The 20601-nt window shown below is 38.0% G+C and overlaps 1 protein-coding gene across 1 annotated transcript in view; it reads left to right on the forward strand.

Annotated features, from left to right (window-relative positions):
* Positions 1 to 20601, forward strand: part of iglon5 (IgLON family member 5) — a 150732-nt gene that overhangs the window by 115084 nt on the left and 15047 nt on the right. The window contains exons 2-4 of the mRNA XM_023331025.1: positions 6966 to 7044; positions 11506 to 11738; positions 14325 to 14444. Of these exons, the coding sequence (XP_023186793.1) occupies positions 6966 to 7044; positions 11506 to 11738; positions 14325 to 14444 (432 nt within the window). The remainder of the gene's footprint in view (positions 1 to 6965; positions 7045 to 11505; positions 11739 to 14324; positions 14445 to 20601) is intronic.

The following is a 20601-nucleotide window of genomic DNA, read 5'->3' on the forward strand; positions in this document are numbered from 1 at the left end:
AGAGTTAATGGGATCAGACATAGAAGAGAAAGGGATATCGGTGCCTGTTAATGTTTAATCCCTCATCTCCAACGCCTTTGTCTCCTGCCTGCAGCTCTGGCATCTGATAATTCTTGGGCTGCTTCTGTTCATCATCAAGGTGTCGAAGGGAAGGGCCCCTGTAAATATTTAATTGGCTGCAGTATGCCGGTGTTAATTATGCGGGTGTGTCTCTCTGTGATTTGTTCTCTTTTCCAGCAGCACTTTATCCTCACCACAGCATATTGATGGCTTTCTATTGTGTCTTTCCTCATTGCCATTTATATTCACAGGCTATTTTTATTTGGTAAGCCTTGCGAGTACCTGGTTGTACCCCTTCTTTTTCAGCACTGCTTTAATTCTTTGAAGTGCAGTTTGAACAAGATACCAGACAAATTACTCTGAGATTTTGGTTCATATTGACATAATATCACCACACAGTTGCAGGGTGTTTGTCAAATGCATATGCATGATGCAAATCTCCATTTTGCATCCCAAAGGTGCCCTTTAAAACTGAGACCTGTCACACAAAGAGGAGGACGCTAGTTGCTTTTAAACAATTCCACCTGAACTTCAAAATGTTCACATGTGTCAACATTTTTGTTACTACTTTTTTTGGGGGCGAATTTTACCATTGGTTTCCTGTCCTTAGCTGGCAGCAATGTGTGATTTTTGTCTGACGTAGTTTCAATATGTATGTTGAGATGATGGTCCTCATACCTTGATTGTAATGAGTGACTATTTGACCTACTGTTAACGTTGTCATAGTCCTTCACAAGATATGTTCTCCTTTTTGGAGAAAAATTCAATTAAAGCAGCTTTTAAAAATATATATTCAGACTAGTCAGCTTTACCATGTGTTGATGTCCCAATACATTGTGCTGCTACCATGTGATTGGCTGATTAGTTAACATGCTATTGAACAGGTGTACCTAATAAAATGGAAGGTCAGTATACCACTATTATGTCGGTTTAGATTCCCCTGCTGCTTTGACTGTGGTTACCATTACCTCATAATTCCCTATTCCATTACAGCTTTTCCATCCTCTCAGTGACTTTCCTTTTCAGGTCCTCACCTCACCCTGGTTATCTATCTTCACCTCTCCCTTCCACCTTGTGCTGCACTGCTCTTCTTCTCTGTTTAATTTCAAAAACCACGGCAAACCTCTTTCAAACAGATTATTGTTATGGGTTCCATTATAACGTCTGCGTCTTATCCGTCATGACACCAATCATGTTTTCTGAAGTAGCGTCCCATTCTCCATATGTTTATGTGATAGTCAAGGGCAATGCGATGCAGATAAACAGTAGAAAAGCAGGCTTTCAAGGAGTTTTTGAGGTAGTTGTGCAGCTCAAAAGAGTGCTATGCACAAATTTCTGCCTATAGCGAGTGCAATTACAAACAGGCTCATGTAAAAGACAAGATAATACAAATCATATAAAAGATGTCTGGTGGTTAAGGAACAAGCAGCCTTGCAACACTTTGACAGACAAGAAAAAGTGTTCTAGAGACAAAAATAAAATAAAATGCAAGTGATGGGATAATGGTTGAATGTCTAGGCCAGTGACAGATAAAACATTATCATCAGATGAGCCAAGTATGTTTTTGCTTTCTCTGTATATAGCAGAGCTGAATAACCAATAAAAAACTTGCTTTACAGTGAATAATAAAATGCATTATTGTCTGCCTGCTATCCCTGCTTTTTTTTTAATGATGTCAAATTTAGGCTTGAGGTTCATAACTTTGTGCAGATAAAAGCTTGAGGTGCTTGGCTGAATATGAGCGTTTTTGCCTGTCTGTGTGTGCGCCACTGGTGGAGGTTCCATTTGTGTGCAAAGCAGGTCGTGGCAAGGACACGAGATACCATTCGCCAAACCAGACTGTATCTGCTGTAGACAGCAGCAAGAGGGGAAATTCAATATGTTGGTGGGCAACAACATGAGAGGCCACTGCGGTGTTCGGCAGAAACATTCTCCAGCTCTGTTCTACATTGGTATTTATCATTTGTTGTCAGATTTTTTTTTTTATGTTGACTAGCCAGGTTTTGCTCTCAGTTTTGTTTTAAGAGTAATAAAATAGCAAAGAAAACAGTCTTTTCATTTTGTGTTTCCCCATTTAGAGTGATGGTTTAAGCTTCCTTGTTGGCAAGCATACTCCCTTTTGGTGGCCAAGACTCCTGAATCATTCTGGTGGGTGCAGTTCAGCCTGTCTGCCAAACCCAGGAGAGAGCAGGGAAAATGAGAATTTAAGACAGTGATCTAAGGCTAAAAAAACAAAAAGACTGCTGAAGGTGACAGAGATGTTTTTGCTTTTGCAGTATGAAACTGGTGGCTGCTGTCTGGCCTCATTAGTGTTTCACTTCTTGATATTTCTTGTAATGTGCAGTCAATTTTATTGACAAATGTTGGTTTGCAGACATACTGTCATTCAGAAAAATTATGATTACATATTGTTTTATACTGCCTGTTAGTTCATATTTCTCATTCATTTAGAAAACCTATAAACAACTCTGGGCAAAAACAATTATGTAATATCTTCAGCTGCCATTTCTGTAGTTGTCTTTTCATTATATTTTCTGTTGCAACGAAATACCACATAAATAAAAACAATCTCAAACTGGCTAATGAATGTTCAAGTCAATTTAACTCAGTTTATGTACATAGCACCAATGCATAGCAAAGGTTGTCTCAAGTACAAGACAAAAATGTCTGGTTTATACAGAGGAATATAAAATCAATTTTATATAATTATTATTTGCATTTCAATTAGATTCTAGTCAAACTCAATTCATAAGGCAAGTTGGTATGTTTTCTATCTAAGGATGGCATGAGATCATCCATCCATCCTCTGTGTATACCCGCTTCTCCTTGCAGGCATGAGGGGGTGGTGATTACCTTCAGCAGTCATTGGGCAAGAGGTGGGGTACGCCTTGGACAAGGCAACAAAGAAATGTACAGGACATGCAACCATGGGCACACATACACCTGTTCTGCACTAGTTTAATACGAGTAAAATATCTGATTTTAAATGATTACTTTCTCAGTATACTGATACTGAATTACATAAATAGTGTTTCTTGTCATTTTGGTCTGCAGATTTGCATGAAATGACCTATAAATCCACATTTTATGGGCTTTTAAACATACTTCAAAGTTGTTTTTTTTTTTGTTTAATTGAAATATTTTTTGAGAATACAGACTGATATTCTCAGAAAGATGAGAAGACTAAGTGGTCTCACTCATTTCCTGTAAGTGCATCACTGGCCAGCCTGTATGCACTGACCAACCACTCTACTCAGGCAGTAACTCTTGTGTATTAATTCACTCTGACAGGAAAATAGAGCATTAGCAATCTTTGCTAATGCTCTCACACGCTGTCTCTGATGTAAATATTTGGCTTTAATAAATTTACACCCTAACAAACCACTGACGTCAAGGGTTTTTTTTCCAACCTAAATAAAATACTTTGAGGTCATCTGTCTCATAAGCATATCTGTAAAATTTCCCTTTCCAGTTAAAAGCTTGTATAAAAATCTAAACTTGACACTGTGTGTGTATTTTTATCATTGGTCCTTCACTTCTATTGAGAACCACCAACAAAACCATCTATAAAAATGCAGAACTCTGTACCTGTATGATGTTTAATATACAAAAATGTTTTTACTGATGTTAACACACAGCGGCATCCTTATCCCTCTAGTGTTCAATGATTTTATCACAGCAACATACACCTGCCAAGCTAATTGTGACTATTATATATTTGTTCTGTAGTCATAGTGTCCTAAATTGGTTCAAACAGTTCATTTAAGACCTAGTGTGTGACTTTCATGTCTATGATCAGTCCATGTAAACTTCACAACGGAACTGCATGATACTTTGTAAGGAAATCTCAGGTACAAAAGCTACTGAAATCCCAGCATTTTTCATAGGGCACCTTTGTGGGAGGACAGAGGTGGTTTCCCATTGCTGAAATACAGGTCTTGTTTCACTGATGCATTCAGAGAGAGTGGCAGAGGTCAGAAGGAGTTATACAGTGCTGCAGGTGAGTGCATGAATCATTGAGTGGGGATTTTCACTTAAAAGTATATGTGTGTATGTGTCTTATTTTCAATAAGAAATATGAAGGGAATCTTTTCTGATTTTGATGTCACAGTGGATTCTTTCACATGTGGCAGCTTGCGTCATTCTTTGTGTGTATTCAAACAGGCTTGTCTGTGATTTGTCCAGTGATTCAGTGTGAGAAAGAGGAGTACGTGGCATATATGTTGACCTGGTTATCATGCTATGCAGCGCCTGGAAGAGAGGAGACTGAGTGATGCATGTCTTAGAATTTGAGGTGCCAATCGAGCTGCGAAGCTGGGAATTGAGTAGGGAAATGGGAATAGCCCCCCTGCTGGTTTGTAACCTTCGCAGTGTTGTTTGGAGTTTGCATTTATCATTCATTCTAACAAAACGCGTGCAGGGTATGTTTGTGTGTGTAGAATGTGTTTGCCCCAGCGTTATATTTTATTACAGGGATCATCTTTTCTTTATGTCTGTGGCTATAATTGCGTCTGTGAGATGTTTTTATGACAGCGTGTCACACGTGTCTCCAAGCTCTGGAACTGAATTAAATTAACCCAAATAAAGCTGGTGTCTGGAGTACAAAGCACTTTAAAGGTACAACTAAAAAGCAGGAAGGATGATCTCTGGTTAAGCATTGCAGGATTATTCCACAGTATTAAAAGAAAGAAAACCTAAAACTTGTGAGCATTTTTGAATGTCAAACGAAGCTGCTAATGTACCATGCCCCTCCTTCAAGGCTTTTGGGGTTGGAGCCAGTTCTCAGATCTTTGGCCAGCCTAGATAGCAGCAGCAGCAGTAGTGGCAACAGCAGCAGCAGCCATTAATGCGATTACAGCTTTTAGTGAGAGATTTTCAGGGCCAATTTTCTTCCGAGGCGTCATTAGTTTGTCCTGTTTTCTTTCTCTCTGTTGGTATGTCCGCAAACAAGAATATACACAATCACTCCCAGCATCTGCCATGAGCATCGCACGGAATGAAACACACACAAGTCATTCCACACATGAATATACAATTACACATGCAAGCATATAGCCTTCAGTACCACGCTCCATCCATACAGGCAAGCCAAACCTAATTTACATTTACAAAAACACAAAAGAGCCATAAAATCTCACCATGAAGCTTCTCCTCAAGCTTTTGTTTCCTCCGTTCCACCACCATTTTCCCACGCACACATACCCAACCTTTGTTTTTATCTGTTGACAGCATGACACTCTGGAAAACACACTCTCAGTCACTCTATGTTGTAAACAATCTTACTATGGTGACAGAAAATGTATCTCCTGGCTCCTTTATGTTTATTCCTTAACATTTTTTTATTATTATTTTAAACATCTACGCTGCCTTACAAAAGTATTCAAATGTTTTTCACATTTTGTCACAATGCAAGCTAAAAACAGCAGTGTATTATTATATAATTTTAGTTAGCACAGATGTGGAATTGAAGCAACATGATAGATTTGATGCAGATGAAATCTGTGTGGTCTGGATTTGTATTTAGGCCCCTTATATTAATACCTACTGTGTTGTGATGTTTTGGGTATGTTTCTACCTCTATCCCAGTTCCAAGTCTGTTTTACTCTCTAACGGGTATTCTTCCATAATTACCCGGTGATTCGGTCCACTTCCCCATCAACTCTAAACAGCTTCCTTTTCCTGTAAAAAAGCTTGAGGGGTGAGAGTACTTATACAAGGCACTATACTGTCATTTTGTTTGTCTCGATGTCAAAGGATAGCTTGTGTTTATTAAGAAATTATAAGTCGTTCTTTAGTATCAGTAGAAGTACTTCTTATTATGCTTTTAAGAACCTTTTGATTACTGATGCAAGATGCCCATTATAATATGAAACCCTCTCTCATTATTCTGTGTAATCAAATAATGATTCCTCAAAAACCCATGTCTAATTTGAAACCCAGAGTTCTCATCTTCTTAGATGTGCATTGCCATTACTTCTGGCTTTCATCTTTAGCAAGTTCTCATCTGCCATGCTGAACGTGTCGCTGACTTCTACTTAACAAACCTTGAGGTGCTTCTTAACACTTCAGCGCGGCAGCTTTATTTCATAAAGTCACCATTTATTAAACCTCAAGGCTAGGTCCCAGTAAAAGCCTACTGAGATATTGAGGTCATCTTATGGGAAGAAGGAATAAAAGATTATCAAAGATTGACTGAGCACATGAGCCAGCTTATTCAGTGTCCTGTTGTGTTTCAGCAGTTAGAATAAAGAGTGCCACCTGTCCTACAGGGGGAGCTACCTTTTTTGACATACAACATCACACCCATCTTATAAATGTTTTGTCTCCAATGAACTTTAGCACAGAATTTATGCCAACTATTTAAATCTTTTCTCTCTTTTTTGCCTGACTAAGACACTCAGAGATGCCAACTTTGTTTTTCCACTTCAGCTAATGGCTTCCAGGATGTGTTTGTTCTTGTGAGAGTTGGTGATATAGTATACGTTTGTGCTTTTCCGTGCGTGTGCTCCGGTTCTGTGTGTGTATTGGTAGGCAGGATGAGCATCCCTTCTGTTACCATTGCTGTCCCTTCATTTCACGCTCCGGCAGCTCCGCGTGAATCCTCTTCCCTTGGCTCATTATCAGTGCTGTTCAATGAACGCACATCCCACCAGAATGCTGGGTAAAACCGAATTATTATTCAAGTATGGGGGTCAGTGCAGACGTTATGGCTCTCTTTTTGTTTTGTACAGCTATTACTTTTCCTTCTGAAGTAAGTGAGCAGGATGCAGGACACATCCGTACTGCAGATTACTAGTTGAAGTATTGAATCTTGAAACACCTGAGCTGAGATTGATGAGCAGCCGTGGAGCGTCTAGTGTCATTATTGGATGCTCATTGCACTCTTCTCTCATTTCTCTTGGCAGGGTCCAATGTGCTCGGAGCAGAATTCAGCCACCTGCCGGACAATATTACAGTTTTGGAAGGCGAAAGCGTCACTTTGAGGTAACTCCTGATCCTACACCTGCACCAACTGATTACATAAAAAAACCATGTTTGCCCTTCTACTGCCTGTCATGCATCTTTAATTGCCAAGTCTGTGTCTCATAACCTCAATTAGAAGTCCTAAAATGTGCAATTATTTTTAGCTCTGTCTGTGTTTCTAATTGAATAATGTTAAACTTTTAAATTCAAGTGCCAACTTCATGTATAGGCAACACCAATGTGCAAAGATGTGCTGAATGTCTTGAAATAAATGCATCTTACACCTCCTGTTATATCTATGCAGATGACATCCAACTGTATACATCTTTCAAACCGTACTGGTAGGATAGACTGTCCACCCTCACATCACTGACTTGCTCTTCAGCATTTTTTTTTTCTTTGTTTGAACACTAGTCATCTACATTCTTAAATCTGTCAGACACTAGCTTTTTTCATGAAGCAGCTAAGGCTAATGTAAGAAATTAGAGTTGATTCCTTTCTTCACTTTGACTTGTATCTGATCAGTTTCTCCTCCCTGCTTCTTTTATTTAAGAAATATTTTTAACATATGGTCTCTGGAGTGGATCTCTGGAACATTTATTAAGCATTTCTGTTATCACACTTCTACTGAAATCATAAGTTTTATCTGCAATCCATTCAGAACACAGCAACCAGAATTCTCTCTAAGTTTAATAAATGCACTCATATCACTTCAGATTTTACTATCTGGATCCCAAAAGATTAAAACACCTGGATTCACTTACAAGGCCCTAACTGGCCAGGCTCATAATAATATATATGTCTTTTGTTTTAACCACAAACAGAGCTAGTTGTTTCTTTTTGTGCCACGCCCTGGATGTCCTGGTTTTTCCTCTTATTAGATTAAAAAACAAAGTTAGGCTGGGCCTTTCGGTCTGTAGTTCCTAAGCTGTGGAACAGTCTGACTTTAAAACTTTGTTCTACAAACTCTATCAGTGCTTTTAAAAAACAATGGAAAACTTTTTTATTCATTAATTTAATTGTGTATGTTTATATTTGTTTCAAATTTGATTTATGTTGTACATCACTTTGTGACTTTTTTTCAGTAAAATATGCTTTATAAATAAACTTTATCTATTTTCCACTTCCTTACTTACCAACTAAGTCAAGTTATGTGGATTATTTTAGACAAGTTACAAAATGTTTTGGCATGTGCATCCAAATCCTGAACTGGTAGAAACCACTGCTGTGAAACTGACAAAAAGCATAGCACAATCTTATGCTGTGCTATGCACAGTTATTCTCTGTACTGGTGCAGATTCATTCACCATGCCATGCCAAATGCTCAGAGCGACTCAAAGTGCATTCTGATCTACTTTTTAACTAGGCAAGCTAATATTTATTTGACCACTTGGGGATGCTGATAAACTATGAGCTTTCATCTCCAGCTCATAAAGTCTTCCAAGGAAACAAAAGAAGATTGTGACAACAGGACAAATGTAATTTCTCTTACCTGACGCAGTAGGACACAACAATATTCAGTACAAGCAAGTTAACATGACAGGACTTAACGCTCCACATAATTTTATTTCCACATGTTTAATGCATTTAAGACTTGTTTTGAGGTATGCCAGCATGCATAGCAAGATAAAAATATGACAGCAGCTTCACCATCCTGATCACGGGCAAACTCAATTTATAAGAATAACTTACAGTGCAAGATGCACTCATCTTGCACTGTGTAATATTTATACCTTGGGGAAGATTTCATAAAATGCCAATGGTGATTTTATCAAAAACAATTTTTTCATCTCTGGATACCTTTTCCTTAAATAAATTGTTGGATTTTGTTTTAGTGTGATACTATGCTACTGCCATAACAAATAATTTATTTTAGAGCGTTTGGTCCATCCTTCTCAGAGGAGTCAATAAATTTGTCCTTGTCCATGGATGGGTGAACAGCCTCTCTGTCCAAACCACACCTATCTTACTGTGCGTGATAAAGTAGAAATCACAGCTTTCCCTGACTCCCAACTGAGGGGAGGAAAAGAGCCAACTTGCTTTTTTCCCCTGGCTGTGACCTGGCTTGGCAGTACACTCAGCAATACCAAAAAGTCCTCAGTCAACATTACTTAAACCTTTGAGTCTTCACATCTCTAACAAATATGAACAAATTTGTCCTTTAGTACCAGGCTTTTTCCCTTGAAAGAAGAGCCAACCTTACTTTAAAATCAAACATGGTGTTGTGAAGCCAAGTACAATTCTGTCAATATTTGTCAGCATCAGCAAGTCTCCACGAAAGTTGGAAATCAAAGAAGCAAGATCTATATTGTCATCAGGACATGAAGCCTGAAGCTGCTTTATTGATGTTGTGAAGTCAAATACATGAGGTTTATTTTAAGCACAAACTTAGGCAACAAAAACTGCTCTGTCAGTGCGACTTTTTTTCTTTCATTCTAAGTTATTCTTACATTTTCAATGACTTTATTATCAAGCGTAAACTACATTTCTAGAGTTGATGACTGCGACACGGATTAATCAGCGCAACTTATAATGAAAACATATCTGCTTGGTTATAGTCTGTGTTGGTCAGTGCATAGCTGTTAAACAAAATACTTGACTGCTTTATTTTCATGCAAATTGCTTATGCCCAAGTGGCACAAATACTTGTGTTATGCCTAAGACAATGCTGTTGTGTTGGCTTTGATGCGGCCCATTAAGATGAGGCTCAGTTGATGTTATTATGGTGCTCATTTCCTCTGGGCATGCAGTCTCATTGCAACAGCATCAGTGCAGAAGTGATTAATTTTAAAAATAGATTATTAGACGATGTGTGTACATAGATAATGAATTTTATGGAGGGATTTATCACTAGATTGTCTCTCCATTTAAACCCACAAGCTACAAACAGTGTACTAATCTGTATGAGTAGGATAAGAACGCTGTGCTTTTAGGTCTCATGTCGACCTGAACATCAGATCAGTGCCTTGCAGTCTGTTTGTTGAAGACTTCCAAGCTCACTTGTACTCTGGTTGTTATGCATTGTGTCACTGCCTGTAAGTTGGCAAGTGATCTACCTCAGAGATATTTATCCAGGTCATATCAATTAAACATGAGGACTTCAGTATGCTGGTTTCTTACTAGTTGAAGCTGGTTAAGGACATCTAGTGGCCAAGCTAAGCACTAGATGTCAAAGCTTTGGCATTTGTGTCAGGCTGCACACAACAAAACAAAAGCAAATTACACAGCTCCAGCAAAAAGTGCTATATTACTTCTCTTTGTTTGACAGATTTTTCAATTTATTGCTGTTAACTTTAATTTAGGGAGGAAATCTACTTTCTTGAATTGTAGACCAAATAGGTTTTCTAAATTTGCTTCCCGACAAAACAAATTACTAAGCTGTGAATAATGTTATACAGCCTCTTGTCGTGCAATGTGTTGCTCACAAGCTGTTTTCTGACATATGACTGGTCTTAGACAGCCAAATGTGTTATCACTTCAATCCCTTTTCTCCAGGAGTGCAGCATAAAATGTTTGAGTGCATTGCAGAACAGTTAAAGACAAATTAAAGAAAAAAGGTTGCAAAAAAAATTTTGCTAGACAAAGCAATGCTGATTCAGCAGATAGGGTCATTGAATGGTTTGATGAGAATGATAATGAGGTAAATGATGTGCTGTTTCCTTTGCAGTCACAGCATTTTTTCTTAAATGAACAGAGAGTGCTCACTCATTCTCATCGAAACAGCAACAGAAGGATTATTTTTAGAAAAATGGAGGTCGGGTTCTTCTGCAATGCTAAAAGGTTTTGCAGAAAGCTTTAAAAGGCATACATTATAAACACAGTCTGTTTCATACAGCTCCTGACATTTTTCTTATGTTGCAACTGCAAACTTTTAATGTATTCTATCTTTGCTTTATGTAATAGACCAACACAAGGTTGAACATAATTGTGAAGTGGAAAGAAACTACATTTTTACAATAAAAATTGTAAAGACCTCATGGAGCACTGTTTAATGCTTTTTTTGGACATAGAAAGACTGTAGCTCAACTCACTTATTTCCAGAGAAGTAATTGTGACACGCTGCAGAGAGCTGCAACTCAGGTGGGACCATCAGTAACGGGATAACTTATTTTTTATGCACTCCAAAACTCTGGGCTTTGTAGATGAATGATGAGAAGAAAGCCACTGATGAAAGAGGCCACATTATGATTGTGATGCTTTTCATCAACAGGAACAGAAAACCTGGTCACAGATATGGGTGTTAAATATTAGGCAGTCTTAAAAGATAACATGTTAAAAGTCCAGACCTAAGTTCAACTGGCAATCTGTGCCCAGACTTGAAAGTTGACATTTATACGTGTATTTTGCAAAGAATAGACAAAAAAAATGAATAAATAAAAATCAGTTTCTTACTGTTCATAAGTATGAGAACGATATCCAAAGAAGACTTGTAGCTTCTACTGTAGTAAAAAGTTAGAATACTAACACTATGCTGTCTAATAGATGTCGGATCGACGAGGAGGTGACCCACAAAGCTTGGCTGAACCGCTCAAACATCCTTTTCACGGGGACTGATAAGTGGTCTCTGGACAAAAGAGTGACGCTGGTCAACACCAGCAACAGGGAGTTCTCCATCCTCATCGACAAGGTGCAAGTAACAGACGAGGGACCGTACACCTGCACCTTTCAGGCCAACAACAAACCCCGCATCACCCATGTCTACCTCATAGTCCAAGGTCAGCAGCTGAGATGTGACAACTGAATTTTAATGTGTGGCAGTTAAATGTAATAAATGATTAATAGTCTGCAGTCTGCATTTTTTATGTATACTGCAATTTTAGATATTAGCTATGCAAATATCGTGCAAAAGAAAGGTTTATCATACACTCGTTGTAGGCAAGACCGTCATTAATATTTGACTCTTCAGAATGCATTTTAAATTAGCTTTTTTCAAAATGGAATTCATTTATTACAGATTTTTTTTTCTATTATTTGAAAACATGTGTAAAGTAAACTCAAAATATACGCACACCAACCCATTAGTATCTGATCAAATGTCATTAAGCAAGTTACCGACAAACAACTCACATTTATGGTCAGTCTTATCAGCAATCGTAAAGTTTTTTTTAAACTGGTCGGTTTACAGGAAAGGACTGATCTTTTGTGAATATGTCACACATTTTTAATAGGGTTGAACTCTGGATCATTCTAGAAGTTAATTGTTAGCCTGCTTTATCTGTTCTAAAACCTGTTTTGATGAGTGTTTGGGATTCACGTTGAAGCTAAAGTTAAGTTGAAGAATTTAGATGTGGCCATCTTTCTTCATTATGTCAACTTCTTCCACCAGTATAAATAACATCTAAACCAATACACAGTACAATAAACTGCCCTCATGCTTGATAGATGACACAGTATTTGTAAGTTTGAAATCCCAAGCTTCACTTCTTAAAGTCAAGGAGGTCATTACTACCAGAGTTTTACAACAAATAAACACTGACTGCTGAGTAACTGCTGAGTGTAAAGTAAACACACATTAATTTGGTTTTTAAATGGAAAACTGCTTTAAACTTCCTGATCTTTATCTCAACCTTATTGAAAATCTTTAAACTGCACTTGAAGGACAGGTCAGGACCAGAAAAATAAGCTTTCTGATAATAACATTATTCAAATATCCTGCCAGAAATATGTCAGAAGTTTGCTAATAGCTTCAAAAAGAGTGTGGTCAAGCTGCAACTTGGTAAGGAATGTTTAACAAAAATTAGATGGGAAGTATTGATTTATTCATTTTAGCTTGTACGTAATATTTTGTAATGAGTAATTCAAATGTATCTGAATTATTATAGAAATTCATACCAATGGAAGTATTTCAACTAAACTAAATTATAAATGGTATTATTGATAGAGATTGTTATGATATAAATATACTGCTCAAAAAAATAAAGGGAACACTCAAATAACACATCCTAGATCTGAATGAAAGAAATATTCTCATTGAATACTTTGTTCTGTACAAAGTTCCATTTGCACAACAGCAGGTGACATTGATTGTCAATCAGTGTTGCTTCCTAAGTGGACAGTTTGATTTCACAGAAGTTTGATTTACTTGGAGTTATATTGTGTTGTTTAAGTGTTCCCTTTATTTTTTTGAGCAGTGTATTTAGGTTATAATCACTAACAGAAAACAGCATAGCAGGTGACACGGAACATGAAGGTGTCCTGTCGAAGAACTTAAATGCATTTCTTATTTTGTTTCTATAGCCTGCTAACTTTCCATTAACCTTAAACAGAATTTTGGGCATGCTTCGAATGAATGAGCATCTGTGTTGAGTAGATTAAATGCACAGGAGGCAGTCCAACTGTCTGACTAAATACAGTGACTGTCAGCGTAGGCTCATGACTGAGGCTCAGTCATCACGTCAGCAATTCAGTGCAGTGAAACTGACTGATCTTGAGTGACACAAAGTATTGATGCAGGACTGCCAGGAGGGCCTCACACCCCCTATTTACAGTTTATGGTCTGGTAAATTGCTATATTCATATAATAGTTATACGTTACTAGCAGATTAAAACTACTGATAGCTATATTAGTTACATTTTGCTTAAATATAAATGATAAGGGTTGGTCACAGGTGAATATGAGCCACTTTACTAACACATTTAAAAGCAGCTAAGTCTGCAGGATCTGAAAGCTGGCAAGGATGACTGTTTATGTTCAGTTCCAAGTTTCCTCCAATTGAAGTCAGAGCTTGGTGGTACACAAAATAATTATACCCCCGAGCAGTAGCAGCACTGCAATCTGTGCTTTATCACTGCAAGCTTTCCACTCCAGAAAGACATAACATGAAAATCCTCAGTTGATGTTACAAATTTCTGAGCCAAGCTCATTAAAAATAATGATACGTGGTCATTTAAATTCAAGGTCCATCATGATATCAGACTAAGAACATATGTAGTGCACCAGTACTTTGAGTTTAGGGTCATTATGTTAAAGGAATACAAGAAAAAAAACTCCTCCAACAAGTGAGTAACCTAATAGATGTTCTTTCCAGCTAAGGATGAAATGAGATCAGATGTTAGGAGGGCATTTTAATGTTCATTTGCAGGAGCTTAAAGATCTATTGCATTTTAAGTAGATGGTCGACCATATTGTTGCACAGTTCAGTAAGCACCCAGGCTTAGATCATTAATCAGCTGATTGCCTGTCTGTCTGAAACGCAAAGACCTTAACACCTTAATAAACTGCAAGGCCAAGCCTTATCAATAATTTATGAGTGAAAGGTGATTTTGAGGTCGGGTTTTAATGGTGAAATCTTGTTTTTCAGTGCCAGCAAGAATCGTAAACATCTCAAAAAGCGTGTCAGTGAATGAGGGAGAGAATGTAAACCTTTATTGTCTGGCTGTCGGCCGGCCGGAGCCCACAGTCACATGGAAGGACCAGAAATGTAAGCTACTGATTCTTGTTTTCTTGTTTTTACATCCAGATATCTTATGTTAACACCCTTGCCTTTATCTCCCAGTCTACACGCTCATCCCTGTCCATATTCTGCCAGCTGAAGTCTATCCATGCTTTCTTTTCCAACCTGCAGGCTTATCAGCATTCAGCTTGCATCCATCTCTTTATCCTTTGTCCCTGTGTCATCTCTCTTAAATCTAACTGTTTATTCTGTCCCCTGCCTAAATCATTTTGCATTTCTCCTAATGTTTTGTCCTGAATACCCGCACATTACACATAATTATTCCCACTGCACCACCTATAATTGTCGACATCTGTCTTCATCCACCCTTTCAGCCTGCACCACATTGGCCGCATGGCTACTTTGGGCTTAAAATCTGACCGTTTTTGCTTCTAAATGTGTTTGAATTCATGATTCTTGATATTATGAGTGCAGTTTTTGTAGCATACAAGCTCACATCTTTGTTGTTATCAGTTCAGACTGAGACAAAACAATCTCTGCATTGCCTCTGGAAAGTGTCAAGTGTAAAGACTTTATAGCTCTAATTGGGAGTATAAAAACATGACTGTTAGGTAAATGGTCTCTCTAAATTGCCCTTCGGTGTGAGTGCGTGAGCATGGTTGTGTGTCTCTATGTTCCCCTATGATGGTAAGCAACCTGTCCTGGCTGTGTCCCTTCATCTCATCCAACTACAGCTTTTCAACAACTGAAGGCAGAAACCTATGAAGCAGCCTAGTGGTTCAGCTTTTGAAGCTGCTGTGTGGTTTGCCTGATGGGAACTGTTTAGTAGGAAAGAGAGTGAGGATTCTGACAGAATTCGTGTTCCTATAACTATGCTAAGCTCTGAACGGAGGATAGAGTCCACTAAATTTCTCAGCTCCCCTCACTATCCGCTGCTAGGATCTCTTCTCTGTAATTTTGAAAGTACAGGTCTACAAACACAATACATGTTATGGTTCAGGGTTTAATGTTCAATATTAAATGTTACTCGGTTTTAAATTGTACAAAATTGAAATATTATGCTTTGGATAGAGTGATATCTATTTCTTGCATTGATTGTCATGATGTGCGGTGAGAAGTGGTGAGGCAGACGCTGAGGACCCAGGTAGAAAATGAAAAAGCAATGATTTAATGATGAATTCAGAAAAAACAACAATCCAAAGTCCAGGCAGCACAGATAAAGAGCGGAAGGCTAAGGCTAAAAAAACTGGTAGCAACTGGAAACTCAATTGACGGTAGCAACAGACTTAACCAGACAGCTTGACAAGACAGATACGACAAGGACCCGACAAAGAACATTGAACACAGGTGGCATTAAATACACAGAGGGTAATCGGGGAACGAGACACAGCTGGGAACAATCAAAGGGTAGACAGGACAACACAAAGACTCAATAAACTGAAAAACGACACACAAAAACCTAACCTAACACAAAGAAAAACCAAATCCTTACATTGATGTATAACAAGAGCATTCTGATTTGATCATGTGACGTAATTAATGGACACAATGTTTTCTATGTATCTCTTAGTCATTCAGCTCACCTAGATGTACAAATTGCTATCTCTTTAGTGTTTTGAAGAGCTATAGCATTTAAACCAGGGGTGCCCAAAGTCGGTCCTCGAGGGTCGGCATCCTGTACTTTTTAGTTCTCTCCTTGGTAGTACCAACAACATTTTCAGCATGTCAGTATTCTTCTTAGGCCTTCTAACAAGCCATCATTTGATCCAGGTGCGTTAAACCAGGGAGAGAACTAAAACATACAGGATACTGGCCCTCGAGGACCAACTTTGGGCACCCCTGATTTAAACTATAGAACCAAGTGATCCCACCTGTTGGAAGAGTGCCTGTTTTTAATCTGTACAATTTTTATTTTGTAATTTCTGCTGTTGTTTTACATTTCTGTGCTACTTTATGTATTGCACTTTGTTCAACAACATTAAGGCAAACCATATTTGACATTTGCTTTATTGCATTATGTTTCCAGCAGTGTTCACCCTCACCCTGTCTACTGCTGGATGATGTTTTGTTTTTAAAGTTGTTTTGTAGATAGTGATAAGCAGCAGGATAGTAACAATAAACAGGTCAGTGTGAACAACTACTGAAACATACTGTAATTATACAGCAAGCAAATATATTCACAAACAACTGTACTGGTGTATGTACAGTCAGCTATAGGCTTGCTCAAAGGTCGGATCCCCCTCCTCTCCTGTGTTCCTACCTGTGTTTGCCCTTCTTCCCACAAGTATTGTTTGTGATGCTGCACAGTAGAATACAGTACCTCGGGCAGGGACAAGCCCAGTGGAGATCATACACACCCACAGAAACACAGAAGTAAACAGGAGAAAAGGAAAGCACGCATGAATGCACACCTGCAACAAACACACACAGACACAACTCCGCATCACAAACTCTGTGCGGTTGTCCTCACTTGAAAGCCTACAGCATTTCTCCTCTGTCAGCAGTAATCCTCCCTCTCTAGCCGCCCCCATCATCTCATCCTCCCTCCCTTCCTCTACCCCCTCATAACCCCTCAGCGAGCAGAGAATGAGATAGCGCCCACATTGCTATTCCATGGGAGTTTCTACAACCAAACCATCAGTTGTAGGAGACCAGGGGTTGCTGTAGATAGGGGATGGGGGGTTGTTGAGCCCAAAGAAACAGCAAGAAGCTGCTAGCCATCTGTCCCCATTACTCAGAGACTGCAGAGAAAACTGCAGGGAGGGCATTCTGGAGAAGAATCTAAGTTGGATGGGGTGTGTGTGTGTGTGTGTGTTGATGTGCGAATTTACACCAGGAGGCTGTGGATTAGGAGGAGCCGGAGGACCTCAGAGGTCACAGGGACCTGCTTAAAGTCCCAGAAACCTTCAGAGTGTGTCTGCAGTTTCCTGAGATCTTACCTGCATGCTGCAGTGAGACTGTGCTGCACCATTATTTTCAGGTGCCGCCTTCTTTATCTTAACCGAAGCACAGATCTGATCTTTGACTCACCCAAACATGAGCTCCATCATTTACCCACACAGCAAAAAACTTGCCATTTTGTCAAATAGAGCCTCAGATGCAATTCTTTAAAATAGAAAGACTTAACCTGAACATACTGTATGTCAAGAAAGGTGATGGGAGGATGAGACATGAGCTTCTAAATCAAACTAAAATGTCAATAATCCTTTTCTTTAAAAAAATGACTCTTTTCAGAGTTTAAAGAACAAAAGACAGTCAGTCAATGAGTCACTCAGCCAGTTTCTGAAAAAGTTCTGATTATCTTTAAACGTCATACTCATAGTAAATAGCATTTCATTATGTTAAAACTAACTTCAATGATGCCTACAAAGAGGACAGTGGTATTAAATTAAATGCCTTGGCTGCTATTCTAATGCAGAGAAAAAGCAGAATCAGCTGAGGTCAGATCTAGACAAGGTGAACGTTTTTGCAGAATTTTTTTTTTTTACTTTTTTTTTTTCAACAATAGTCAAAAAGAACCAAAGTTCCCTTTTTCATCACAAAAGACATTTCACAAGATTTTTGCCAGGGGGCTAGCTTTCATTCATCTATACCAACTTGAATTTTCTTTGTGAAGCTACCAAAAGAAAAATCTTCCTTCTAAATCAAGTATGTGAATTTCAAAGTTCATATGCAAATGTGGTGAAATATTGACAAGAAAAGCAGCCAAGATATCTCAAGGAAGCACAAAAAGCTCATAGACATGAGATACTTTTTGACTCTTTCATGCAAGAATGGAAGGAGTGGGATACAGTAATCATCAACAAGTTGTGGTACTTCCCTAAACTGGGCCTCATATAACCTGTGTAAAACAGATCAGCATATACCAGCCTCTTTGTTCATGGCAGCAGATGTGGGACAAGTGTATTGCTCTTTACTTTGGCACAGTGTAGGTGTTAATGCCTGACCTTTTTTTATTTTACTTTATCACTGGTACTTACACGCTTGTTTGTTTGTCTTGAGTTATAAAACCCATCATGGTTTCCACTAGTAACCTTAGTACGTCATTGCACTTTGACTTTGGGTAATTACCTCAGGCAAAATCCTGTTTACTGTTCATAGAAGGATTTGTGATAAAACACAAGATGTTTTGACAGGCCAAAGGTGTTACTGTTTGTATTGGACAGCCAAACAAGTGCAGATTAATATTAGACATATTTTTGTTGGAGTTAACATCAGTGGAAAAATGGTTATTGGCATTTTGTTCATTTTTTGTTTCTTTAGTTTTACATAAGTCTCTTCTGAGTCTCTATAACTGGATATGAATACCGTTTCTGAATCTAAATCTGAATTAAAATGTGGCGACAGCACATACTAGGATTTATAGGTCTGATGCACAAATGATAAATGATTTACAGTCATAAAAGTGTTGTACCAAAACTTCCAAACAAGAGTTATGACTTAATAAAACTTTGTTTTTCTCAAGGGAATAAATTGCTTCCAGCTTGGTCTCAGCACACTATTTTTCAAATATTTTAATGCATAATGTACCAAAAATCTTTTACAGTACGTTTTTCATAAGTCAACTTTTCAAAGGTGCAGACCGAGACTGCTTCCCTCTCACTTTTGTTAGAGCAATTATTTTCAACTGAGACAATGATGTACCTTGATTACTGTTCCCTAATGAATCTAAGTGATGAATATCAGCTCTCAGTTTATTACAGTGATAATGATAAATGTTTTCAAAATGCAGCTAAAGTCCCCAAATCAGTCTGCAGAATGTTAATCAAGTCAATTTACCAATCCTTATCTAATTTAATTGTTTTGATGAAATTATTAGTAAAAACATGTTCCTAAGCATTTTAAATTGTTTTTAAAAAATCTAATATAGCTGTTTAGAGTAGCTAAATTACTGAAATACAGTGGCAACTGTCACATTTGAAAATTCACCTTGTAATCTGAGTACACTTTCTTACACGAAAAACAATCCATGTCGAGTGTTCTTTTTAACAAAATTACAGATGGAGAAAGTATTAGCGGAAATTCTTTAAAATAGATTCAACTGAAGTATTTTTACTTGATGCTTTTAAAAGTTGAAAGTTTTCTAAACTTTGCTGCAGACATCGTAAGTTCAAGGCAAGTGGCCCATATCTGGGCTTCAAATACTTGTATCCAATTTACAAGGTAATGTCATATATCTTTTATAAAAGACCCACCTAATGTTAATTATGGCAGAGAATCCATGATGCTATGGGCTTTTTTGTCTTTTAAATGTTCTATTAACCTTGTTAGATATGATACTGTGGTTTCTTGGAAATACAAAATTTTGAATTAAAACCTGTCAACCTCTGGCAGAAAACTGAGAATAAGTCATAATTTTGCATCAATAGAATATTGACAGAAAAATTTTGCCAAAGCAGCAATTGATAACTAAATAAAAAAATCAAACTGTTTCCATGGTCAATAGGGGTAGGACTAGGGTCAGACACCAGATTTAAAATCTGTTGAGACTCAGGGCTCCTTATGAACTAGAAAATTGTGCAAAAAGAAATGGTCAAATATAACTCTGTCTTTTAAAAACCTTACAAAGTCCATATTTTGCAAAGGACTAACATCTGGCTTGCAGAAATTGAGTATCCAAAGTATTGACAGTAAAGGGTGCCAATAATGAGGTCAGCAGTGAGTTTTTTAATAAAGATTTGAAGTTTTACCCCCACCAAATAAGTGTGCTCAAATGCAAGCTTGGGTTTTTCTGAAGGTTTTTAGCGTAAACTTATATCTTTGCAATCAAAACCTTATTTACCGTTGATTAATTTACACTAGTCCCAATAAATCAGGTCAGCACTGTAGTAGCAATCACCACATTTTTCACAAAAACAAGCAAACATAAGTCCTCCCTTCAGAGTTCTGAGTAAAATTAATTTTAGTCTCCCTATTATTCTCTTTTTCAGCCTAACTTCAGTCCTCTTTGCCATCACTGTAGTTTTTGTAATGGAAACGGATCAGAGAAGCCCAGAAATCAAGCACCCTGAAGTTCCACTCAGACTCTCAGTGCCGTCGAAAAATAGAGCACCATTTCACTGCTGGGGAAAGCCAAGAGTCCTGATCCTTTCCCCCATTTTTGTTCATTCACACTCCTCCCTTTCCCTCTCCTCCAAGGTGGAATCCAATTATCTCTGGTGGTCAGGAGTTAGGCTCCTTCAAA

This window comes from Xiphophorus maculatus, chromosome 3 (assembly GCF_002775205.1).
Source record: "Xiphophorus maculatus strain JP 163 A chromosome 3, X_maculatus-5.0-male, whole genome shotgun sequence".
In the NCBI taxonomy this organism is placed as follows: Eukaryota; Metazoa; Chordata; class Actinopteri; order Cyprinodontiformes; family Poeciliidae; genus Xiphophorus; species Xiphophorus maculatus.